The 27,024-nt window shown below is 41.5% G+C and overlaps 1 protein-coding gene and 1 pseudogene across 1 annotated transcript in view; both read right to left on the minus strand.

Annotated features, from left to right (window-relative positions):
- LOC122151372 overlaps positions 1–8,327 on the minus strand; it is a 29,485-nt pseudogene extending 21,158 nt beyond the window's left edge.
- A 4,097-nt stretch (positions 8,328–12,424) lies between these two features.
- The window catches only part of SLIT2 (slit guidance ligand 2), a 569,662-nt gene continuing 555,062 nt past the window's right edge, over positions 12,425–27,024 (minus strand). The window contains exons 37-39 of the mRNA XM_042782686.1: positions 16,037–16,328; positions 14,741–14,952; positions 12,425–12,666 (exon numbers count right to left, since the gene is read on the minus strand). Of these exons, the coding sequence (XP_042638620.1) occupies positions 12,425–12,666; positions 14,741–14,952; positions 16,037–16,328 (746 nt within the window). The remainder of the gene's footprint in view (positions 12,667–14,740; positions 14,953–16,036; positions 16,329–27,024) is intronic.

Here is a 27,024-nt window from a genome sequence, read left to right on the forward strand (position 1 = left end):
GCTGCTTCCGTTGGCTTCGATTGTAGAACCAAATAATGTGAAGTCTCTGAAAACTTCAATCTTTTCTCCATTTATTGTGACGCTACTTATAAGTCCAGTTGTGAGAATTTTTGGTTACTTTATATTGAGATGTAATCCATATTGCAGACTGTATTCTTTAATCTTCATCAGTGAGTGCCTCAAGTCATCCTCACTTTCAGCAAGCAAAGTTGTGTTTCCAGCATATCTCAGGTTGTTAAATCATTCTTCCTCCAATCCTGTTGCCACATTCTTCTTCATATAGTCCAGCTTCTCAGATTATATGCTTAGCATACAGATTGAACAAGTATGGTGAAAGAATACAACCCTGACACACTCCCTTCTTGATTTTAAGTGTCCCCTTGTTCTGTTTGAACAACAACCTCCTGATCTATGTACAGGTTCCTCATGAGTACAGTCAAGTGTTCAGCAATTCTGATTCTTCTCAATGTTATCCATAATTTGTTATGATCCACACAATCAAATGCTTTTGTATAGTCAATAAAACACAAGTAAACATCTTTCTGGTATTCTTTCCTTTGAGCCAAGATCCATCAGATGTCAGCAATGATATCCCTTGTTCCATGTTCCCTCCTGAAACCAGCTTGCATTTCTGGAAGTTCTCCGTTAATATACTGCTACAACCATTTTTTTAAATTCTCTTCAGCAAGATTTTACTTGCATGTGATATTAATGATACTGTCCGATAATTTCCGCATTCTGTGGGATCACCTTTGTTTGGAATGGGTATATATATGGATATCTTCCAGTCAGTTGGCCAGGTAGCTGTCTTCCAAATCTTTTGGCATAGCCGAGTGAGTGCCCCCAGCATGGCATCCGTTTGTTGAAACATTTCAGTGGGTATTCCATCTATTTTGGAGCCTTGTTCTTTGCCAATTCCTTCAGTGCAGCTTTGACTTCTTCCTTCAATACCACTGGTTTTGATCATATGCCACCTCTTGAAATTGATGAAAATTGACCAATTCTTTTTGCTACAGTGACTCTGTGTATTCTTTCCATCTTCTTTAGATGTTTCCTGCATCATTCAATATTTTGCCCATAGAATGTTTCAACATTGCAACTCAAGGCTTAAATTTTTTCCTCATTTCTTTCAGTTTGAGAAATGCTGAACCTGTTCTTCCCTTTTGGTTTTCTAACTCCAGGTCTTTGCAGATTTCATTATAGTAATTGGCTTTGTCTTCTTGAGCAGATTTCTGAACAGAAATCTTCTCTTCAGCTCTTTTATCTTATCATTTATTCTATTTGCTTTAGCTACTCTCCATTCAAGGGCAAGTTTCAGAGTCTCTTCTGACATTCATTTTGGTTATTTCTTCTTTTCTCATCTCTTTAATGACCTCTTGCTTTCTTAATGGATGATGTTCTTGATGTCATCCCACATTTCTTCTGGTTTTCGATCACTGGTGTTCAATGCATCGAATTTCTTCTTTAGATGGTCTCTAAATTCTGGAGAGGTATATTCCAGGTCATATTTTGGCTCTTGTAGACTTGTTTTAACTGTCTTCAACTTCAAGTTGACCTTGCTTATTGGCAGTTGATGGTCTTTTCCACAATCAGCTCCTGGCCTTGTTTTGGCTGAAGATACTGAGCTTTTCCATTGCCTCATCTTCCTTCCACCTCTTGCCACAGATGTAGTCAATCTGATTCCTGTGTACTCTATCTGGCAAAGTCCATGTGTTCTGCTGCTGTTTGTGTTGTTTAAAAAGACATTTGCAATGAATAAGCTGTTGGCCTTGCAAAATTCTATCATGCAATCTCCGGCATTATTTCTGTCACTGAGGCCAGATTTTTCAACTACCTGTGATTATTCTTTGTTTCTCACTTTTGCATTCCAGTGACCAGTGATAATTAGCACATCTTGATTGCACATTCAGTCAATTTCAGACTGCAGAAATTAATAAAAATCTTCAATTTCTTCATCTTTGGCTTTGGCGATTGATGAGTAAATTTGAATAATAGTAGTATTAACTGAGGAGCTCTGGTAGCATAGTGCCTAAGGCACTTGACTGCTCACCAGAAGGTTGGTGGTTCAAACCCACCAGCCACTCCTCGGAAGGAAGGTTGGGCAATCCTACTCCCGTAGTGATACTGTCTCAGAAACCCAAGGAGGGGTCGCTATGAGTCGGGGCCGACTCGACGGCAAACAACGACAACAACAGTATTAACTGGTCTTCCTTTAGGTGGATGGATATTATCCTATCACTGATAGCATTGTACTTCAGGACAGATCTTGAAACATCCTTTGTGATAATGAATGCCACACCACTCGTATTCAAATTGTCATTCACGGCATAATAGATCATATGGTTGCCTTATTCAAAATGGCCAAAACTGGCCCATTTCAACTCTCTAATGCCTAGGATATCAATCTTTATGCATTCCATTTTATTTTTGACAACTTCCAATTTCCCTACATTCATACTTTGTACATTCCATTTTCCGATTATTAATAGATATTTGAAGCTTTTTCTCCTCAATTTGAGTCATGCCACATCAGCAAGTAGTGGTCTCGAAAGCTTTACTTAATCCATATCAGTAAGGTTGGTTCTACTCTGATGCTGCAGCTCTTTCCAAGGCATATGTTGATAGCTTTCTGACCTAAGGGTGCATCCTCCTGCACTGCATTGGACAAAGTTTCTGGCTATTCATGAAGTTGTGCAGTAATGTATCAGACAGTTTTTCTCTGCTATTAATAAGATTTTCTCTAATTCTTTGAGCAGTAGATGGCCTCTTCCTGGTGGCATTTGAAACACCAGTACCACAGCGTCAAGCCTCACAGCAACATGTAAGCCACCACAGTATAAAAAACTGACAGACAAGTTTGTCTCCCTTAGCAGTTTGAAATCTCTCTGCTTCCTGCCTCTTGGGGGTGTGATCTGTATCCCTCCCCTTATCTGAGATCCCTGCTGCTCTGTCACCTGTCATCCCCTGGCTTTTCTTTCCCCCACTTCCTGCCTCTGGTCATGAGGGCCGTGTCCCTCTCCTTACCTGAGATCCCTGCCACCCTTTCCTAGAGTAATATTCTATAATTCCCCTCCAATTATTAATGCACATTTGCAGCTATTTCTTCTCATTTTGAGTAAGACATATTAGCAAATACAAGTCCCAAAAGTTTTGCTCCTTCCCTGTCATTTAGGGCTACCATGATTTGGCAAGATGCTCTGGTGGTGTAGTGCCTAAGGCATTTGACTGGTAACCAGAAGGCTGGTGGTTCAAACCCACCAACCACTCCTTGGAAGGAAGATTGGGCAATCTACTTCTGTAGAGATGCTGCCTCAGAAACCCAAGGAGGGTTCACTATGAGTTGTAATTTACATGATGGCAGTGAGGGTTTTGTGTGTATGTGTGTGTGTGTGTGATTTGGAAGCTCTTCTCCAGTCTAATTCTGAGTTTCTTTCAACCTGAGGAGCTCATCTTCTTGCACTATATCAGACAATGTCCCATTGTTATTCATAATGTTTTCAGTGGATGATTTTTTTCAGAAGCAGTTGCTAGGTCCTTGTTCTTCATCTGTCTTGGTCTGAAAGCTCCACTGAAACCTATTCACCTGTTCACCATGGGTAACCCTACTGGCATTTGAAATACTGGTGGCATAGCTGTTGAAAGAAGCAAGCCACCACAGTATGACTGACAGATGAGTGGCAGATAATTTTTGCTACTATCTCTTAGTTCCCTTTAGGAAACTTACCATAATCTGAAAATATATATCAGTGTTATAATTTGTGTAGTATCTATTACCAACCTCTACTGCCCAATCCCAACAGTATAAAGTATAAGCTCTAAAAAAAGCAGAAGGGATGTCTATGTTATCTGAAACTGTATACCAAAAGTTTAGTATAGTTCCTTATCCATGATAGGAGATAGGAAATAAAATTTGTTCAATGGCTTTTGAATGCACAGAGAGGATCAAGAGTGAAAATAGCTTGTAATTTTATATAGCTTTATGTACTTTATATAAAACTTTGTGTGGTTTACAGTGCTTATATATTTCTACAAACACTATTCTTTAAACAATAGTCACTACATGGGGCAGATGACACCATAAAGCTCAAGATCTTTAAGTCCTGAATCGATTTCAACATCCACTCAATCATTTCTCCAGAAAGAATTGCTGCTGACAAAGCAAATCATCCAACAAAGAAATTGCTCAGAGCAATTCTGAAACAGAGGTTCATATCTCATCGCTTAGAAATCATTTCAGAAAATCTGTGCCGGAAAAAATCATAAACGGAAAGGTTTATTATTCCATGAATACATCTTTATTTGAACACATGTCAGATCTCCATAGCATTTCCTCATGGTGCCTCTCTACTGTGAGAATTTAAAATTAAATACATTAGGAATGTTTAATCAGTTTTTTTTTCATCATACTTTATTCTGTGTAGTAGCTTTGATTCTAAAATATGCAAATTATTTTTACTAATACTAACCTATAAAATTCTATTAGAGATGCAATAGGATAATTAGTTCCCTATTTAAAGGAATCCTATGGCCAAGCCTTATAACTAAGGAGCCTTTTATAATATGAATGATTCCCCATTAATTTGCCTTATTTGGTAGTAATTTTGTTGGATTTTCTCAAAGAAAGACTCTTGTGCAGAAGGCAGTCCCATCACAAGGCAAACAATTCCCTATGAACCACCTACCTCAACCCAAGATCATGCATCTATAATTCTAGAAACAGGAAGGGGAACGAATACAGTGTAGAAATAACATTTCATTTTTTCCCCTTAAAAATTAACAAACAAATCTAGAATCTAGATTATATTCAGTTGCTGTGGCATTGATTCTGACTCACAGCAATCTCATGGGTTTCTGAGTAAAATTGCATCCATAGGATTTCCAATGGCTGTGATCTTTTGGAAGTAGATTTTATGGGCCAGGATACCCCTGCGCAGGTTCAAACTGCCAATTTTTCAATTCCTACAAAAGTGCTTAACCATTTGCACCGAGAGACGCCTGTAATTTAGATTACTTATACAAAAAGATTGTTGGTAGGTGCCACCCAGTAGGCTTTCATTCAGTGATCTGTGTAGAACACAAAATACTGCCTAGTCCTGCATTGTCTTTATGATCATTGCTGTTTCGGTTAATTGCTGAGGCTATTGTGCCAGTCCATCTCATGGAGGGTTTTCCTTGTTTTTGCTGACTCTCTACCAAACATGATGTCCTATTCTAGCAAAATCATTACTAGGGAAGGGTTAATGTGTTATTGTACTGTATAGATCACAATAATTACAAATGACATTGAGAAGAATGGGAATTCCAGAACACTTAATTTTGCTCATGCGGAACCTGTACAAAGACCATAAGGCAGTCGTTTCACTAGAACAATGAGATACTACATGGTTTAAAATCAGGAAAGGTGCTCATCAGAGTTGTATCCTTTCACAATACTTATTCAATCTGCATGCGGATTGTTATTATGTGCCATCAAGTTGTCTCTGACTCAGTGACCTATGTACAACAGAATGAAACTTTGCCCAGTCCTGTGCCAGCCTCACAATCCCTGCTATTCCTGAGCCCATCACTGCAGCCACCATGTCAATCCATCTTGTTGAAGGCCTTCTCCTTTTCTGTTGACCCTCCACTTTACCAAGCATGACATCCTTCTCCAGAGAATGGTTGCATCTAACAACACGACCAAAGTAGGCGAGGCAAACTCTGGCCATTCTCACTTCTGTGGATCATTCTGCACTTCTTTCAGGATAGATTTGTTAGTTCTTTCAGCAGTCAACAGTACTTTTGGCATTTTTTGCAACACCACAACTCAAAAGCATCACTTCTTCTTCGGTCCTCCTTATTCATTGTCTAGCTTTCACATGCATATGAGGTGATTGAAAATATCATGGCTTGGGTTAGGCACATCTTAGTCTTCAAGGAGATATCTTTGCTCTTCAGCACTTCAAGGACGTCTTTCGCAACAGATCTGCCCAGTGCAATACATCATCTGGTGTCTTGACTGCTGCTTCTATTGGCGTTGATAGGAGAACCAAGTAATATGAAGTCTTTGACAACTTCAAACTTTTCTCCACTTTTCGTTATGTTGCTTACTGGTCCACTTGTGAGGATTTTCATTTTCTTTATATTGAAATGTAATCCAGATTGCAGACTGTAGTCTTTAATCTTCATCAGTTAATGCTCCAAGTCATCCGCACTTTCAGCAGGCAAAGTTGTGTCATTTGCATATCTCAGGTTATTAATGAGTCTTTCTCCAATCTTGATGCCATGTTCTTCATATAGTCCACCTTCTTGGATTATCTGCTCAGCACACAGATTGAATAAGTATGGTGAAAGGATGCAACCCTGACACACTATCTTCCTGATTTGAAACCATGCAATATTCCCTTGTTCTGCTTGAACAACAGCCTCCTGGTCTATGTACAGGTTCCTCATGGGCACAATAAAATGTGCTCATGAAAGAATTCACATTCTTCTCAATGTTATCCAAAATTTGTCATGATCCACACAATCAAATGCCTTTGCATAGTCAATAAAACATAAGTAAACATTTTTCTGGTATTCTTTGCTTACAGCCAAGATCCATCTGACATCAGCAACGATATCCCTAACTCCTAGTCCCCTTCTGGAACCAGCTTGCATTTCTCGAAGTTCTCTGTCAATATACTGCAATGCTTTTTGAATTATCTTCAGTGAAATTTTACTGGCATGTGTTATCAATGACACTGTTTGATAATTTCCATATTCTGTGGGATCACCTTTCTTTGGAACAGGTACAAATAAAGTCTCTTCCAGTCAGTTGGCCAGGTAGCTGTCTTCCAAATCTCTTGGCATAGCTGAGTGAGTGCCTCCAGCAGGGCATCTGTTTGTGGAAACATCTCAATGGGTATTCTGTCAATTTCCAGAGCCCTGTTTTTTTTTTTTTTTTTTTTGGCCAATTCATTCAGTAAAGCTTTGACTTCTTCCTTCAATACCAATACCACTGGTTCTTGATTATATGCCACCTCCTGAAATGGATGATGATCATCAAGCAATTCTTTTTGCTACAGTGACTCTGTATTCCTTCTTTTTTTTTTTTTTTTGATGTTTCCTACATCATTCAACATACTGCCCATGAAATCTTTCATATTGCAATTTAAGGCTTAAATTTTTTCCTCAGTTCTTTCAGTTTGAGAAATGCCAAGAGTGTTCTTCCCTTTTAGTTTTCTAACTCCAGGTCTTTGCACATTTCATTATAATAATTGACTTTGTCTTCTCAAGTTGCTCTTTGAAATCTTCAGTTCAGCTCTTTTATCCTGTAAATTCTTCCATTTGCTTTAGCTACTCTCCATTCAAGGGCAAGTTTCAGAGTCTCTTCTGACATCCATTTTGGTCTTTTCTTCCTTTCCTGTCTTTTCAATCACCTTTTGCTTTCTTCATGGATGATGTTCTTAATGTCATCCCACAATTTCTATGGTTTTAGGTCATTGGTGTTCGATGAATCAAATCCATTCTTGAGATGGTTTCTAAATTCAGAAGGGATATAATCAAGGTCATACTTAGGCTTTCGTGGACTTCTTTTAATTGTCGTCAGCTTCAAATTGAACTTGCATATGAGCAGTTGATTGTCTGTTCCACCTGGCCTGGTTTTGGCTGAAGATATATAGCTTTTCCATCACCTCTTGCCACAGATGTAGTCAATCTGATCCCTGTGTACTCTGTCTGGTTAAGTCCACATGTATAGCCATGGTTTGTGTTGTTGGGAAAGGTATTTACAATGAATAAGTTTGTTGGTCTTCCAAAATTCTATCATGTGATCTCCAGTGTTTTTTCTATCACCAAAGCCAAATTTTCCAATTACCGGTGATTCTTGTTTCCAACTTTTGCATTCCAGTCACCAGTGATAATAAATACATCTCAATTGCATGTTTGGTCACTTTCAGATTGCAAAAGTTGGTAAAAATCTTCAATTTCCTCATCTTTGGCTTTGGTGGTTGGTGTATAAATTTGAATAATAGTAGTATTAATTGGTCTTCCTTGTAGGCATATGGATATTACCCTATCACTGACAATATTATACTTCAAGATAGATCTTGATGCATTCTTTGTGATGATAAATGTCATGCTATTCTTCTTCAATTTGTCATTCCCAGCATAGTAGATCATATAATCATCTGATTCAAAATGGCCCAAAACAAGTCCATTTCAACTCACTAATGTCTAGGATATCAATCTTTATGCATTCCATCTCAATTTTGACAACTTCCAATTTCCCTAGATTCATCCTTCATACTTTCCATGTCCTGATTCTTAATGGATGCTTGCCATTGTTTCTTCTCATCTTGAGACATGCCACATCAGTAAATGGAGGTTCCAAAAGCTTTACTCCATCCATATTATTAAGGTTGGCTCTACTCTGAGGAGGCACCTCTTCCCCAGTTGTTTTTGAGTGCCTTCCAATCTGATGGGCTCATCTTCTGGCACTATATCGCACAATGTTTCAGGGCTATTCCTAAAGTTTTCCAGTATTCTATCAGACAGTATTTCACTGCTATTCATAAGATTTTCACTGGCCAATTCTTTGAGAAGTGGATGGCATCTTCCTTTTTCCACGTCTGTCTTAGTCTGGAAGCTCTGCTGAAACCTGTCCACCATGGTTAACCCTGCTGGCATTTGAAACACCAGTAACATAGCCTCCAGCCTCACAGAAACCCTCAAGCCACCACTGTAGCAGAAACTGACAGACAACTTTGTTTCCTTAGCTGTTCCAAACTGCTCCACTCATTTACTGGTCTCTCCTGCTCTGCTAACTTATCCGTCCTGGCCACAGGGCAATCCACACAAACACCCACCTTCCACTGGTCCTGGGCTGGCTTACTAATCTTGCAATCTGTATCCTAAGCAATTAATTTGAAAAGCTGTACTATATGAAAAAGAACATATTATATTGGTGGAAGACTCATTAACAACCTGTGATATGCAGGTGACACAACTTTGCTTGCTCAAAGTGAAGAGACTTGGAGCACTTACTGATGAAGATAAAACACTACAGTCTTCATTCTGGATTACAACCAACATAAAGAAAACAAAAATCCTCACAACTGGAGCAATAAAGAATATCACGATAAATGGAGAAAAGATTGAAGTTGTCAGGGATTTCATTTTACTTGGATCCACAATCAACACGCATGGAAGCAGTAATCATGAAATCAGACATCATATTGCACCGAGAAAATCTGCTATGAAGGACCTCTTTAAAAAGTTAAGGAGCAAAGATCTCACTTTGAGGATTTGAGGTCTAAGGTGTGACTGACCCAAGCCATGGTATTTTGAATAGCCTCACACATATGTGAAAGCTGGACCATGAATAAGGTCAAATAATCGATGCCTTTGAATTATGGTGTTAGTGAATACTGAACATATCTTGAACTTCCAGTAGAACTTACAAATGTGTCTTGGAGGAAGTACAGCCAGAATACTCCTTAAAAGTGAGCATGGTGAGACTTTGTCTCACAAACTTTGGACAAGTTATCAAGTGGGACTGCTGGAGAAGTATATTATGCTTCATAAATCACAGGGTCAGCGAAAAAGAGGAAGACCTTCAGGGAGATTAAATGAAACTGGCTGCAACAATAAGTCAAGCATAGCAATGCTTGTGACAGTGGCTGAGGACTGGGCATTGTTTTATTCTGTTGTACAGAGTTGCTGTGAGTTGGAGTCAACTCACTGGCACCTAAAACAACACTGTGATGTTGAACTAAGAAATATATAGGGGAATTACACTTTAAGGTTCCTAAGCCCTTTAGTAGAGCATTGTAGTTTCTTAGCTGCTGTCTTTACCACTAGTACATAAATAAGGAAGCCTGGCAGGCCTGAGGAGGAATTCAGCACCTGTTTTTGAGCTGTGTGGCCCTCTCCAAAACAAGAAAAGCACAATGATCCATAGGTTTAATGGAAGCCCTGGAGTGGCGCAAATGGTTAAGTGCCCAACTACTAGCCAAAAATTAGGTGTTGAAACCCACTCACAGGTGCCTTGGAAGTCAGGCCTGTGATCTACTCGCAGAAGATCACAGCTTTGCAAACCCTACGGAGCAGTTCTCTTCTGCACATATGGTCACCATGAGCAGAATCAGCTGGACGACAGCGAACAACACTGTAGTATTTCAATCATTAAAATGAAGACATTTTGAAAAAGTATGAATAAATGATTGTGTCTTTCTCCAGGAAACCAAGGAAATCTTTCATGGTGGATGAATATTGATCATCCATGCAGCCAATGCTGTTTCTTGTTCTGGAGGACGTACCTCGATGTTACTAGCCCTTGCTTGAGAGTACTTGTGCAGAAAAGTACAGGTACTCTTTGTTTTCTGCTGTTTTCCATGTGGTTCTAATTGAGGGGAAAAGAAACTACCAATAACAAAAACAAAAACAGCATTTGTGTTTTAGTCACACTTTATCATTATTTTTTAAAAAGAAATTAATAGCGTAGCTATTTTCTGGTAGCATAGTGGCTAAGACACTTGCCTGCTAACCAGACGGCTGGCGGTTCAAACCCACCAGCCACTCTTCGGAAGGAAGGTTGGGCAATCCTACTTCCGTACTGATACTGCCTCGGAAATCCAAGGAGGGGTCGCTATGAGTTGGGTTTGACTCGACGGCACATAACAACAACAACAACAAGCAAAGAGTGTGCTCTTCTGGTCATGTCTGTCATGTGGTCATTCCAACATCCCCACATGTAATGACGTTAATCTCAAATCAATCTCTGGCAATAACAAGGTAAAGGTTTGTTCCCTGTTCTTTACTACTTTGGTTAACAAATGCTTAAGGAGGGGCCTCTAAATAATTGTGCAGTTTCTAAGAAAATCACCAAGCTGTTCATGAAGTAAATATCTGTTTAATTTACAAACATCAGTAGTGTAACTGATATTAGTCCGGATATAGACAAAGCACAGGGAATTATACATGTACATCTAATTTTCTTTGTTAAAAAAAAAAGTCATTGGAAAGAAACATCTGCATCTTTACAGGGTCCCCTGGGATTTTAATGAGGGAAGAGCAAAGTTCACTACAAATGATCAATTCTACATTGGAATTTAGCAGCAAACATGTCAACATGGGAACAGAAAAGCAATAAAGGAGTTTTATTGTTTGAAAAAAAAATCACAGTTCTTGACATTACAGCTTTTTCTCTTCCAACCCCCACACTCCCCCCAAAAAGGGCAAAAAACTTCAAGGAAATATTAATTTGTCAAAGGTCTACTTTCTAGTGTCGATTGCTACACACCATTTCTTTTCTGTGAGTACAGGTTTCAGAGGGGCCACTTTTTTCTGTACAATGACAACTGCACCCATAGATCTGGGTCTTCCTCTTTTGGACTTTACATACTTTTTGCAGGTGTTCTAGTCTAGGGCAGTAGGTCAATGACACCAGTGGTCCAATGTCATGGTAAACAAATGGATCAGCACTTATTTATCCCAATATAACACCCTATGTTAGTACTATTGCCAAAAAAAAAAAAAAAAAAAAATTCCTGATTTTAAGTTTGAAAAATGTACAAAAATATCAGGAAAATTATAAATTAATATATATTAAAGCATCGAGAAACGGCAAAAGGATGGCCTAAAATGTTAAGTACAATGTACTTTGATACAATAAATATTTCTCCTTGAAACTGAATACTGTATAGGGTTGTTTAGAATTCATAGAAACAAAAATTCATATTATTACTAATTTATTTATCAATAATCTATTGGTTCTTTATCATCTCCTTTATCATTTATATTACAAAAAAAAAATTAATACTGGAAAATGGTAGAGGAACACTTTCGTGTGCTTCTGCTAACATGCTGACATTTAAAAAGAAGATAAAATTGATTTTAGCGCTCCTATTTCTGCTTAAGAATGGAACCCAGATCGTCAGAGCGTTTTCTATTTTGCACAAAATCTTCCTGATCAGTCTGTTGGATCTGTGAATTTTGGCATCCCATTCCCCTGCCTTAGATCCTCACTCACACACGTGTTTGGTATGTCCTTGTGAACTGAGCTGCTGGGAATGAGGCCACATGGGTTTATGTTCTGGTCAATTTCACATCAATACACAGTAGATATGTCGTCCTTGGGTGTGTGCTTCTGTTCGTCTTCAGCATGTTACAAATATGCATCTGAGTTACAATGGTCCCCATCATGGTTATAATGCCTCCTGGTGTATCATTCTTCACACCGCCCCAGTGCTGGGGAAGCTTTAGTTCAAGCGTTTCTTTTTTATTATTTTTTTTTCCAAATGCAGAAAAAAAAAAAAAAAAAGTCTTTATTCTCATAATAAAAATAAGTCTGTTCTGTATTTTACAATATATTTCAAATATTTCCACTATGAAGCATTAATTAGTCCAACAGGGGCAATAAGTAGACAACATTTTCCAAGGGCCAGAGCTGCCAGGGGGTCACCTAGGAGGCACACCTTGTACAGCCACACTTTACCACCTTCTCAACCTCGTCCACAAATGAAGACCCATCAGTGCATTCAAAAGAGTATTTCCGTCTCTTGCTCCTCAGGGGTCCACAGCACTGGCCGCCTGCACACCCGCCTTTGCATTCCAGTCGGGACACCTTCTTGGTGGTTTGGCAAGCGGCATAGCCCTGCTGCTTTGGGTAATAATCTCGTACTCGCTCCCCTCGACAAGAGATTTCTAGAAGAGAATAATAAAAAGCACAAACATTTTAAAAGCAGTTGCTATAAATTGCAATTGCACAGAGTGACCGAGAAACCACAACCTGATTGAGAAGACGCTGTATTTGCTTCCCCCTCGTAACTGCTATTTTTAGTGTTATGCTTATATTACATAGTATCGGCTGGTGGTACAAGCTCCGTTCTTGGAAAAATACTTCTTTTTGGCCTTTATTTTCTGCAAAGTGAACATTATATATGTGGTCTATAAATAGAAATGCTATTGCCCTGACAAGAAAATTGGATTCCTAAATCTTTTCCTTTATTGCAAAAATACACATCTCTGTTTTCACACTGCTAAAAGCTGGTTTTGTTTACCATAAGGAGGAGTTTCAGAGAGTGTGCAATTTAATGTATTAGATCTGAAATTTAATAGTAATCGATCCATTACTTAACACAAGGAACATTCCACATAATTTACCCTGGGTTAAACTAGTTCAAAAAGAGGCATCTGCTCAGAGCACCCGTGGGCACGTTCCTCTCTTCCCATCCCTCTGATGCACACTTCACCACGCATGCCAGCTGCGGGCCAGGCAAGTGCTGAGTGCGCAGAAGAGAGAGAAAGAGGTGGGCAGAAAAGTCAGCCCCTTTTCATCCCTCTCAACTGCAGAATTTGCTGATAAATCAGCTGATTTGCAGGCCAAAGGTGACATTGTACAAAAGCCAGAAGCAGAATTATTAGCTCCGTCATCTCTGTGCAAACAGGCGAAGGAGTAATACTCAGACATGAGAAGAGCAGGCAAAGCTCAAGGTACATAAAGTGTCTACATAAGGTAAGGAGTATTTTGCCAACAAATCCGATTGTAAGGAAATATCTGTAGGCCAGGTAAAATCCTGAGGTGGAAGTTTAGGGTACTTCATATCTGGTATTTTCATCACGATAAACAGAAAATTTAAAAAATGGATTTCATTTTACTTGGATCCACAATCAACGTCCACGGAAGCAGCAATCATGAAATCAAAAGGCGTGTTGTATTGGCAAATCTGCTGCAGGAGACCTCTTGAAAGTGTTGAGAAGTAAAGACGGCACTTTGAAGACTAGGGTGTGCCAACTCAAGCCATGGTATTCTGAATCATCTCATATGCATGCAAAAGCTGGGTAGTGAATAAGAAAGACTGAAGAAGAATTGATACATTTCAATTATTGTATTGGTCTAGAATAATGAATACACCATGGTCCCCCAGAAGGATGAGCAAATCTGTGTTGGAAGAAGTACATCCAGAGGCAGGATGATGAGATTTCATCTCACGTACTTTGGACATGTTATCAGGAGGGACCAGTCCCTGGAGAAGGACATCATGCTTGGTAAAGAAGAGGGCCAGTGAAAAAGAGCAAGAGGCTCAACAGGATGGACTGACACAGCAGCTACAACAATGTACTCAAACACAGGAAGGAACATGAGGATAGAAGAATCAGGCAACATTTCATTCTGTTGTACACAGGGTCACTGTGAGTCAGAACCAAGTTGATGGCATCTATCAACAACTTTCCTAGGAAGGTCTCAGGAGCTCTGGTAGCGTAGTGCCTAAGGCACTTGACTGCTAACCAGAAGGATGGCGGTTCAAACCCACCAGCCAGTCCTCAGAAGGAAGATGGGGCAATCTACTTCCGTAGTGATACTGCTTGGAAACCCAAGGAGGGGTCGCTATGAGTCGGGTCTGACTCGACGGCACATAACAACAACAACAAGAGGAAGGTCTCAGTTTGCTGGACTACCAATGTAAAGATTGGTAATTCAAACTTATCCAGTGGTGCTATGGAGTAATACAGCCAAGAAAACCCTGTGGAGTAGTTCTACTCTGTCACACACGGGCTTTCCCTGAGATGGCATGGGGCTGACTTATGACAAGAGTCTGCTTTTTGTTTGTCTGGACCTTCCTAACACTTGAAAAGTAATTAATGGCAGCATCTGCAAGAATGCAAAGATCAGATATTGTCTCATCTCTCCTGTATGTTTCTGCCTGTTTCTGCTTTCAAAGATGGAAGACTTTCTTGCCTTCTGAAGAGATGGAGGCGCTCAGCTGAGCTGACTTACCACGATCACAGCTGTCCCCAGTGTATCCACTGCTGCATTCACAGTAGGGCTGCCCAACTCCTGAGAGCCTGCACTTGCCATGCTTACACCTGATGGTCTGACAGGGGTTAAAAAGATCTTCCTCTTCATCACAGAGGACTCCCCCGTGGCCTTCCAGGCACTTACAACTGTAGGAGAATGCATTGATAGGCAGGCAGGTACCATGGACACACCTGCAAGGAAGCGAAGGGCAGGAATGGAAATGCATTAGGTGGAGTAGATAAGAATGGAGAGAGCCATACACCAATGTTAACTGCAGCACTGTACACAACAGCCAAAAGGGGGAACCACCGTAAATATCTATCAACAGATGAATGGACAGACACAATGTGGTACATGCATACAATGGGATATTCAGTCATAAGGAGAAATGAAGTCCTGATAGATGCCACAACATGGATAAACCCTGAGAACATTTATGCTGAGTCAAATCAGTCACAAAAGGACAAATACTGCATGATCTCACTTCTACGAAATAGAAAAATGTATAGAGACCAAAGTTTATTAGGTAGCATAGTGCCTAAGGCACTTGACTGCTAACCAAACCCACCAGCCACTCCTCTGAAGGAAGGTTGGGCAATCTACTTTCATAGTGATACTGCCTCGGAAACCCAAGGAGGGGTCGCTATGAATCAGGGCCGACTCGACAGCACATAGCAACAACAACAACAACAACAAGGGTGAGAGGGAAGAAGAACTGCGGGTCAGGGTGGGGACGGGGCTCTCTTTTTTGGGGGAGGAATCCCTGGCTGATGCAAAAGGTTAAGTGCTTGGCCGCTAACTGAAAGGTTAACAATGGTCTGCCACCCAGAGGCACCTGTGAAAAAGTCCCGGTGACATGCTTCTGAAAGGTCACAGCCATGACCACCCTCTGGAGTGTAATTCTACTCTGTAACACACGAGGTCATGATGAGTTGGAAATGACTTCTTGACAACTAAGTGGTTGCTGAGGAGACACTGAGTTTCTGTTAGTGGCTGTGGACTGATTGGAGAAAGGACAGTGGTAATGTCTGCACAACAGGCTGAACACAGTCACTGTCATGGAACTGTCCATATAAATGTTGAATTGACTGATGTTTCATCATATATATTTTACCACAACACAGCAATTTTAAAAAATGGAGGCACATGGTTAACTGAATATGAGGACCCTGGTGCTAATGGTTGCCTCTTTCTTTCCCTCTCTCCCCTCATTTCCTGGGTGGTGCTTTGAGGGTTTATCAGCATGTGTTCAACTATCAAGCAGCCGGAACTTACTTATTTCCCAGACAGGGGTCATTGGTCCTCTGGTCGCACAGGGGCCCCATCCATCCTTCCTCACACTCACAGGTGAAGCCTGACTGGCTGCTGGGCTGGCAGGTGCCGTGGGCACACACCTTCTTGTGGCATGGCTCACAGCCAGGCAGGATGCCTGTTTGCATGGGCACCTTTCGGAAGTCCTGAAGCTCACTGTTGATGTACAGGTTTCGGATGCAGCCATGGAAGCTGGTACCGTTCTGCCCAGGGGCCTGGCGCAAAGCAGCTGCCACGTTGTTTTTCCCTGGCATGCCTGGGAAGGAAAATGAGGTCAGAGGGAAGGGTCTCTATGGGGTGAGGGGTTCTTTAGACATTTGCTACCCAGACCCTCTAACCTCTTCCAGCAGAGTGCAGTCTGAGTGAGTCTCCTTTTGGGGAACCAGAAGTCATTAGCATGGAATTTCACACTAGAGGCAACTAAGATTTGACCCAGTTTAGAGTGTCTTAACCTTGCTGAGTGTTATAATATCACAGAGTTCTTAAAAAATACCAAAGCTTGAGACTTCAACCTAACTCCAAAAACCAAACTCACTGCCATTCAGTCAACTGCAACTCATAGCGACCCTCTTTGGGTCTCTGAGGCAGTAGATCTTTACGGAAGTAGATTGCCCGGTCTTCCTTCCGCAGGGTGGCTGGTGGGTTGAACCACCAACCTTCTGGTTAGCAGCCAAATGCCTTAGACACTGTGCCACTAGAGCCCATAGAGACTTCATCCTAGACCTACTTAATCAGAGTATCTGGGCGGGGTGATGGGAAGTAAAGAAGAGATGCATGCTGTTCTGTTTTGTTTTAAAGTTGCTCCAGACTATACCATTTACAGCTGGAACAATGAACCTAGTTCACAGGTGATTTACTTAAACCAGAATCTGTTCTTCAAGCAAAACCTTACACAGAAGCACAAATATATAGCCGCTAAGAGAGAGCTTAAATTTCAAAGGTACAATTGCGGGGGGGGGGGGGATTAGTGCTCTCTACTCTCTCACTCCCTTGGCACCCCACCTGGACCCTGGACACACAGCCCTGAAAGCAGAGCAGCATGGAGCCCAGTTCCTAACACCTCGACCAAATCTTACCCTTATCTGAAAGACAAAGGACCCAGAGCCCAGAGAGCTCTGGCCACAATAAAGCTCAATGTCACCCAGAAAATCAGGCTTTGAGGGATGATGATGCAATGCAGCTCCTCAGTCCCCAGGCTCAGGGGCAGGGGCAGGGGCAGGGGCAGGTTCTGTTTCAGGGGAGTGCAGGGTCTTCACTGCATGATGCACCACCAGCCAAATTCTAAATCAGCAGCGAATCACCATCAAGCCCATCCCTGGCAACGCCGCCCCCCCCCCCCAGGCCATGGATGTGAGTGCTTAAAAAGCACACACCCGCTTCCCATCTGGACAGGACCTCATTCACATCTTTTTTTTCCCCCCCCCTTACTAATTGAGAGTGAAGCCTTCATATTCCAAGAAATCAGGAACACAAAAAATAAGATTCCTCCCAAAACAGAGATCTGTAATCTTTGTACTCATGCATTCCGCCAGTGACAGCCATCTGGTAACCCTCACTTTGGCAAAACTGAGGAATCTTTCCATGCCCTAAGCCAGGCCCTGAAATAGCTCCTGGGAGGGATCATACAAGAGGCAACTGTCCAGGTTACTGTGGGGTAAGAGGGAGGAGCCAGCGGGTTCAAGCAAGCTGCCGTTCCTGCCTCCAGTACATCCTGCTGTGGCTGGACTCTGAGGTTCTGGTGGAAGCTCCGAGGCTGGGAGGATCCGGGCTCTTGCTCACTTTCTAAAGGGTTACATTGGTTATGAAGATCAAGACCCACAGCACGACCGGGGGCCCTGCCGGGAACCACTGCTTCCTTTCCCATTTAAAGGAGCCTGTTTAAACTCTAGCAGACATCAAAGTCTGACAGCTAGATGTACAAAACCCACCAAACTAGAGGTCAAAGTCTTTACTGCTGGTTCTGTGTGCACGCCTCCACATTACTTCATCTCTCTGGGGTGCAGGCTTCTCATCTATAAAATAAGCAGGTGGACCAAAGCGGATGTTTCCCTACTTTTTCATTCATGAACCACCAGAGGTGCATGTTCACAGGGCAGCTTCCCAGGCATCACTCTTCCCTGTAATGGACTGAAGTGCATCCCCAAAAATATGTGTTGCAAATCCTAACCCCTACATCCCTGTTTATAAACCCATCTGGTAATGGATTTTCTTTGCTATGTTAATGAGGCAAGATTAGGGCAGGGTGTGTTTTGCTTCCATCTCTTTTGAGATTTAAAAGAACAGCTTAAACAAGCAGTAAAACAAAAAACAAAACAAAAAAAAAAACACAGATATGTATGAACTGTTGAATGGAAAATGGATTTGCTCTGTAAACTTTCACTCAAATCACAATAAAAAAATTAATGAGTGTAGTAGTTAAGGTTGTGTGTCAACTTGGCTGGACCTGGTTTGAGTGGCTGGGCAGCTGGATGTAGTTATTCCCCAAAAGGAGACTGGTAATCAACTCCATGGTGGGAACTACTGGAGCAGCTGAGAAGCTGCCTTAGGGATATCTGCTTCCAGTGTAGAAGAAGAAGTATTGAGAAAGGTCTCTGGAGCTTTTTGGCATGCTTGGAGTCTTCATTCCGCAGCCGGCCATGTTTCCTCCTGAGCTTGGGACTGTTTCTGGACTTGAACAAGTGGCCTGCCATGTTGCTTGATTATCTTGGGACTGTGCCATTTTACTTGTCGGCTTTGGGTTTGTCAGCCTCAGCAGGCAGCAGCTGACTGAGTTAAGAGATAGCCCCAGCTTCAGTGGGCTGGGGGCAAAAGGCAGAGCTGAAGCCCAAGGTTGAGGGGCTTTCACCCAGCCCCTAGAGCTGGCATGTTAAGCTTGTGCTTCTAGCCTCCTGAACTGCAAGAAAATAAATCCCTGTTTGTTAAAGTCATCCACCTGTGGTATTTTCTGTTAGCATACCACTAGAGTACCAAAACAATAAGTAAATTAAAATTACTGAATTTTATTTTTTATTGTATAGAGTTTGTTGTACATTCAACATTTTGTGTTTCTAGTTCACTCCCTAATTACCATTCCCAACCCTAACCCACTCTCCTTCCTGCCCCTCATAGTTATGCACTCCTGTGTGTCCTGCATTTCCTCCAAGAGAATGTTGCCCCTCTGGTGCCTTATGGTCAATTGCTCCAAAGGATGCCTCTCCATAGAGTATGTGGGTGCATCACCCTGGATTGAGTGGTCTGAGTGTCAGTCTTATTTACTATTGGGCTGACAGCCAGCCCCTGGGAGTGAGTTTTATTCCAGGCCCAAAGTGTATGCCAGGACCATAGTATTGGGGGTGCCACCAGATTTTATCCAACCAGTAATTCTGGTCATTATTGTATTTTTGGATTGTGTTCCACATTTTTCTGCCCATTCTAGCCAGGATCTCCAGTTTTGATCCTTTCCTGAGTGGTTGGCATTGGTAGCCAGGCACCATCTAGTTCTGGTCTCGAGGTCCATCATGTCCTAGGGCTGATTGCTTCCAAATGCCTTTGGTTTTCTGCACTCTTCTTCACTTCCTATGATAGGAGACCATTAGCTACATCTTAGATGGCCACTCGAAAGCTTTTAAGACCCCAGTCACTACTCACCAATGTAGGTTGTGGAACAAGATTTGTAGGTATTTTGTTGTGCCAATTGAGTCTGGTGTTCCCCCAATACTATGGTCCTGAGTTGGTAGATCTATTGGATCTCTCTCCCACTGTATCTGGCTGTCTGTGAGGGATTGTTCTTTGTCTGTCTTCTGTTGTTTCTGTAAGGATTGCAGGTATTTTGTATCATTGGTATTTTGTATCATTGGTATCTGTGCAAGATTAGCCTCAGCTGAATCTATCCTTGTTGTTGTTGCTGTGTGCCGTCGAGTCGGACCCAACTCATAGCGACCTCTCCTTGGGTTTCCGAGGCAGTATCACTACGGAAGTAGATTGCCCCATCTTCCTTCCGAGGAGTGGCTGGTGGGTTTGAACAGCCAGCCGTCTGGTTAGCAGGCAAGTGCCTTAGGCACTATGCTACCAGAGCTCCTTGGTCTACAGTATAATACTGTTCACTGACCCCCATCTGATCTCAGATGAATATGTGTTTATCTGTAGCCTGATGCTTGGTGTTAATAGTAATGCAGTATTGTGGATATACTGGTATTAGCCTCTGTTGTCTGTGTCTATGTGCACAATTTGGTGTCCTCCCTTTCCCTAATTTTATCATGGTGGTTACAGACCCTTTCCATATCATCCTTCCCCTTACCCATCTCAGCGTGTGGTCCTCAGCTAGCCTGAAATTATTCCCTCCACCTCCCTCCCCACCTTGGTAACCTACAAAGTGAATTCCCTTCCTTAAGCAAACCATTCCTTGTCTTTTTACAGTAATGAGCTCATACAATATTTGTCCTTCTGCAATTGACTTACTTCACTCAGCATAATGTCCTCCAGGCTTATCCATGTTGTGAGATGATGCGCGTATCCATCATTGTTCTTTAATGTTGCATAATATTCCATTGTGTGAATGCACCCTAATTTGGTTATCCATTTATCTGTTGATGGGCATTTAGGTTGTTTCCATCTCTTTGCTATAGTGAATTGTGCTGCAATGAACATAGGTGTGCATATGTCTGTTCGTGTCCTGCCTCTTTTCTCTTTAGGATATATTCGTAGTAATGGAATTGCTGGGTCAAATGGTATTTCTATTTTCAGTTTTTAAGGAAATGCCATACTGTTTGCTACAATGGTTATACCATTTTACAATCCCACCAGCAGTGTATAAGTGTTCCAATCTCTCTGCAACCTCACCAGCATTTGTTATTTTCTGTCCTATTGATGTAGTGCCTAAGGCACTTGACTGCTAACCAGAAGGCTGGCGGTTCAAACCCACCAGCCACTCCTCAGAAGGAAGATTGGGCAACCTACTTCCCTAGTGATACTGCCTCAGAAATCCAAGGAGGGGTCACTATGAGTTGGGTCCGACTCGACGGCACATAATAACAACAACATTACTGCTGGGGTGAGGTGATATCTCACAGTTGTTTTGATTTGCATCTCTCTAATGACTAAAGATCACAAGCAATTCCTCATGTATTTGTTGGCCACCAACATACCATTTTTAGTGTAGTATCTGTTCATGTCTCTTGCCCATTTTTGAATAGGGTTGTCTTTTTGGTGTTAAGGTGTTGACATTTTCTATAGATTTTGGAGATAATTTCTTTGTCAGATATATCATAGGTAAATATTTTCTCCCAATTTGTAGGTTCTCTTTTGACCCTTTTCATGAAGTACTTCATTGCACATAAAAATTTAATTTCTAAAAGGTCCCAGTCATCTAGCTTCTCTTCTACCACCTGTGCATTCTGGGTTATGTTTGACAGTCTATTTATGCTGTAAATTAGGGATCCTAGATTTGTCCCTATTTTATCTTTGATGAATTTTATAGTTTTGGGTTATACATTTAAGTCTTAGATCCAACTTGAGTTTGTTTCTGTGTAGGGGGTGAGGTACAGGTCTTGTTTCATTTTTCTGCAAGAGGATATCCAATTTTGCTAGCACCATTTGTTAAAGAGGCTATCTGTTCCCCATTTAATAGGTTTTGGACCTTTGTCAAAGATCAGCTGTCCATAGACAGCTGAACCATAGATGGACGGGTCTATTTCTGGGTTTTTAATTCTGCTCCACTTGTCTATCTGTCTGTCCTTATACCAATACCATGCTGTTTTGACTACTGTGGCTGTATAGCAGGTTTTGAGATCTGGGAGTATGAGACCTCCCACTTCGTTCTTCTTCCTCAGTAGTGCTCTGCTTATCTGAGGTCTCTTTCCTTTCCATATGAAGTTTGTAATTGGCTTTTCCATGTCCTTAAAAAATTTTGTTGGTATCTGGATTGGGATTGCATTAAATGTGCAGATTGCTTTAGGTAGTATTGATATTTTCAAAATATTCAGTCTTCTTATCCATAAACAAGGCAGGTTCTTCCATTTATATAGATCCCTTGTTGTCTCCTGTAGTAGTGTTTTATAATTTTCTTGATATAGGTCTTTTGTGTCCCTGGTAAGATTTATTCCTAGATATTTTATCTTTTTAGTAGCTATTGTAAATGGTATTGTTTCCCTTATTTCTTTTTTGGATATCTCTTTGTTGGTGTAAAGGAATCCAACTAATTTTTGTATGTAGACCTTGTATCCTGCTAATTGGCTGCTGTGTCCCTTTGGTTTTTTATGTACATGATCATATCACCCGCAAATAGAGATAGCTTTACTTGCCCTTTTCCAAGTAGGATGCTTTTTCTTTGTTTTTCTTGTCTTATTGCTCTGGCCAGAACTTCCAATACAATGTTAAATAGGAATGGTGACAGAAGGCACCCCTGTCTGGTTCCCATTCATAAGGAGAATGCTTTGAGTCCTTCTCCATTAATAATGATGCTGGCCGTTGGCTTTGCATATATGCCCTTTATTTTGTTGAGGAATTTCCCCTCTATCCTTGAAAATGTTAAAAAATAAAATAAAATAAGCACAGATGGGGGAAGAACTCATGCTGCATGAATCGCCAAGAAACAGAAGCAGAAAAATACCTTTGTCCAGCACCAACAGGAGAGAGTCTTCCTCTCAAGCTGGCATGCTTCATTTGGACTTTCAGCCTCTTAAACTGTGAGAAAGTAAGTTTCTGTTTCTTAAAGACACCTACTAGTAGGATTTCCTTTATCATAGCACTAGATAACCGATACTACCTCTTTCCTGAGATTCTGATTCTGTAGTGGGGCATGAAGTCTAGAATCTAGAAGCATGCAGCTCAGGGGATTCTGATGCAGGTGGAACAAGGACACATTCTGACAGGCACCAAAGCAGGTGTCGGCAAGGTCCTTTCACTTCCAAGTTTCCTGAGAACAGGCTTTTTGTTCACATCTGCCAGGCCTTGGCAGCTGGGTGGCTTTCTTTGCAGAACAGGTTCAAAAGGCTGCAATATACCATTTTTAGAAGAGCACCAGTCACAGGAAACTCCTTGCTCTGGGATAAGGTTTTCTAATTTAACCATGTCCGTCCATCATAATCTTGTGTACTTCAATTGCATCTTTATGGCTCTGTCTTCAGAGGTTACAAATACACTTTCAAAACAATTTTAACAGCTCATTTTAATGGAGTATAATAAACATGGGTTCACATATCATGACTAAACACAAAACGGCAAAGCTTCCCAGTGGGAAGAAACAACTAGTAAATGTATGCCTTTATTCTCAAAGCTAACAACTAAAAAAGGTTCAGCTTTGATCACAGTCTATTTTCAATAAAATATCATATACATATTTGACTTAAAATAAAACCAAACCCACTGCCATTGAGTCAATTCCGACACATGGTGATCCTGTAAGACAGAGAAGAACTGACCCATAGGGTTTCCAAGGCTGTAATTCTTTACGGAAGCAGACTGCCTCATCTTTCTCCCATTGGTCAACTGGTGGGTTTGAACTACAGACCTTTTGGCTAGCAGCCGAATGCTTTAACCACTGTACCACTGGAGTTCCTTTGACTTTAAACAAGATATTATAATATCAAGACTTATTCTCAACCAATGCTTTCAGATACTTGGCACATTTCTGACGAGGTAACTAGGTTTTACTTGACAAACAGAAGGAGATCCATCACTTTGTAAATTAGACTTTCCTCCATGTCAGAAATCCTAGCTGGAATCCAATCAGTTCATCAGTCAGCAGATAACTTACTAAACGGTTTTTAGTTTTAAGAAAAGCTACAAGTTTCAAAATAAAAGTAACAGGACCAGGTATCAAGACCGAGGTTGTATGCAATAGTAGCACTTGGGAGAGGTTTTGTGACACAGGCATGGATCTCTAGGTGCAGGTCTTACCCTTTTTTTCACTAGGTAATAAATGGACTAGAAATAAGGCCTGGTGATCTACTTACGAAAATTAGTAAATTGAAACCCTATGAATCACAACGGTCTGATGCACCACCTTCATCATGATAGTGCAGGACCAGGCAGTGGTTCGTTCCGTTGTGTGTAGGGTCCCGTAAGTCAGGGGCTGGCACAACAGCAGCTAACATTAACAATAAATTCACTATTATACAGAACAGCATGCAGACTCAGATCACTTTATATTAAGTGAAGCCTGTATCAGGGGTAGTGGGTCCTCCAAGGGTAAGTTAAACTGCCTTTCCTTCTGCCAGAGAATGCTGCCACAGGGAGTCTAGGGAACAGCTCACTATCTTCCTTGGGAATGTCCTTGTTTTTGAACTTGGCCTTGTTTTACTCCCCTTTGCTGTATCAGGCTCTCAAGCTCTTGCCCTGTAGCACCTAAGGTTCCCTTTTGTTTTTCATTCTGAATCACCCCCTGAAGTGCACTCTGAAATGGAAGGAGGTGAGTGTGGCGTGTTCTCTGCAGCAGGACTGCCATGGAAGTGGCTTCATTCGGGCCTGGGTGGATGGAGGTGCGTCTGGTTGGACTCTCCCAGGCATTCCGACCTCAGTCAGACTAGCACTTTTCGTTCCGGGGTTTAAAACTGTTTTTCTTTCTGAAAAATGTTCTCACCTCAACACTCCCATGCTCCTCCTTGTATTTCTTCCTGTCTCTCTTTGTGTTTTTGTACCTCTCTTTCCCTTCCTTCCTCCCTCCCTCCCTTTACTTCCTTACTCCCTTCCTTCCTTTCCCTTCTCCTCCATTTCCTGTTCTTTCTCCTAATGTTGTTGTTGTTGTTATTTGCTATCGAGTTGGCCCTGACTCATAGCGACCCCTCCTTGGGTTTCCGAGGCAGTATCACTACGGAAGTAGGATTGCCCAACTTTCCTTCCGAGGAGTGGCTGGTGGGTTTGAACTGCCAGCCTTCTGGTTAGCAGTCAAGTGCCTTAGGCACTATGCTACCAGAGCTCCCTTTCTCCTGATAGCCAAACCATTTTTATAAGGTTTAATGAAATGGTTTCTTGTGAAAGCATCATAAAATTAAGTGACGGGTAAGTCCAGACATAAACAAATGGAAAAAGCCACACAACTCTACATTGCTTCCCTTTCTGCTCTGTGTTAAGAGGTAAGTGGCACTGCAGATGGCTTTGGAGTCAGACATATCTGGACCTGAATTAGTTGTCTGTCACTTAATAGCTCTGTGATCTCATAGCTGTTATATTAAATTCCTGAGGCTGTTCCTCAGGGTCTATAAATAAGGAAACAGTATGTCTACTTCCCAAGGTTTTCTGAGCATTAAGGCTCACACAGCATATACCCGGTAAGAAGCTTTTCTTTGCTCTCCAACTATAGATCCATGCATAGCTTGCTTCTCCCAGCCCTAAACATCAGAAGTTATGTATAGTACATGCAAGTATGGAAGGTTTTGGATTTTTTAAAATGAGTCTTATACTTGTGAGTAACCAGAAACAACTAGATCAGTCAACTTACTGAGCAGACTCAGTATGTACTACTTTTTATTACATTGCATTATAGTGACTTGTAGATGTCTCTGCCTTCCCCACTCCACTGAGACACAAAATGGAAATTGTTTTCCCCACTTTTGTATACTCTATGAGCCCTGGTGGCATAGTGTCTAAGGCATCTGACTGCTAACTAGAAGGCTGGTGGTTCAAACCCACCAGCCGCTCCTCAGAAGGAAGTTTGGGCAATCTACTTCCGTAGTGATACCTCCTCGAAAACCCAAGGAGGGATCACTGAGTCGGATGTGACTCGAGGGCAGTGAGGCTGTTTTTTTTTTTTTTAATGAGCTCTGGTGGTATAGTGCTCAAGGCATTTGACTGCTAATCAGAAGGCTAGTGGTTCAAACTCACCAGCCACTCCTCAGAAGGAGGATTGGGCAATCTACTTCCGTAGTGATACTGCCTTGGAAACCCAAGGAGGGATGCTATGAGTCAGATCAGACTCAATGCCAGTGAGTTCAGTTTTAGATATATCCATTAAGTAAATTCTCAGCATGTGCTTATGAGCTCAATAACTGTGTACGCAAATGAACCAAAGGCTTGACTGTTTCCTCAAACCAAGCTCTATCAAAGAGTTAAGATGACCTATTGCTGCAAGTATTGAAAGAGAAGTGCTCTGGACTTTCAGGACAGTTCCAGAAGATACTGGAAAGGCGCTGAGGGGTTGAGCTCATTATGTAGTATCTCAAGGTGACTTCATGTAAAACTCTGTCTTTGTAAGGAATTTGGTTACAATAGACCTGTCTGGTCTTTAGCTTCCTTATATGTAATAAGAGTTGATTGTTCAATTCAATTAATTTAATTTAATTCAGTGCAACTCATTTCAATAGGAACCTCCTTTCTGGGTCCTTGGACTTGACTTTTCAAAGTTCAGTCTCCAGTTTTTATTTACTCCTCCAGTTAGAGGCAAGAGTGTGAACTCTTTTCTTTTGTGGCCCCTCTCCTCTGGGCATCTACAGAACTTTGCTTATAGCTCTGTCCCTCTCCTATTTAGTCTTCTCCCTCCTTGTTTCTTACAAATTAAAATTACTTTATAGTGCCAAGCACTAATCTACCCTTCCAAGACTCTCGTTCATTTACTCTAAGGACTCAGTTAGAAAGAACTCTGTTACCCTGATACATTTTGGACATTAATTTGTTCACTCATTCATTCATATATTCAAATTCATTGAAAATTAGTCCACCATATACATGAGCTGGGATCTCTGGTGGTGTAGTGCCTAAAGCATTTGACTGTGACCAGAAGGCTGGAGGCTCAAACCCACCAGCCACTCCTCGGAAGAAAGGTTGGGCAATTTACTTTTGTAGTGACACTGCCTCGGAAGCCCAAGAAGGGGTTGCCATGAGTCGGATCCGACTTGACGGCAGTGCATTGGTTGGTTCATTGTTATATGTTAGCTAGCTTCAGGTAGTACTGCAATTCCAGTGTAGTAACATTGGACAGAAACTGTGGAGTGGACCATTCCCTGGAAAAGGACATCATGCCTGGTAAGGTCAGTGAAAAA

This window comes from Orycteropus afer, unplaced genomic scaffold (assembly GCF_000298275.1).
Source record: "Orycteropus afer afer isolate SDZICR_OR568_19922 unplaced genomic scaffold, OryAfe1.0 scaffold00411, whole genome shotgun sequence".
NCBI classification, from domain to species: domain Eukaryota; kingdom Metazoa; phylum Chordata; class Mammalia; order Tubulidentata; family Orycteropodidae; genus Orycteropus; species Orycteropus afer.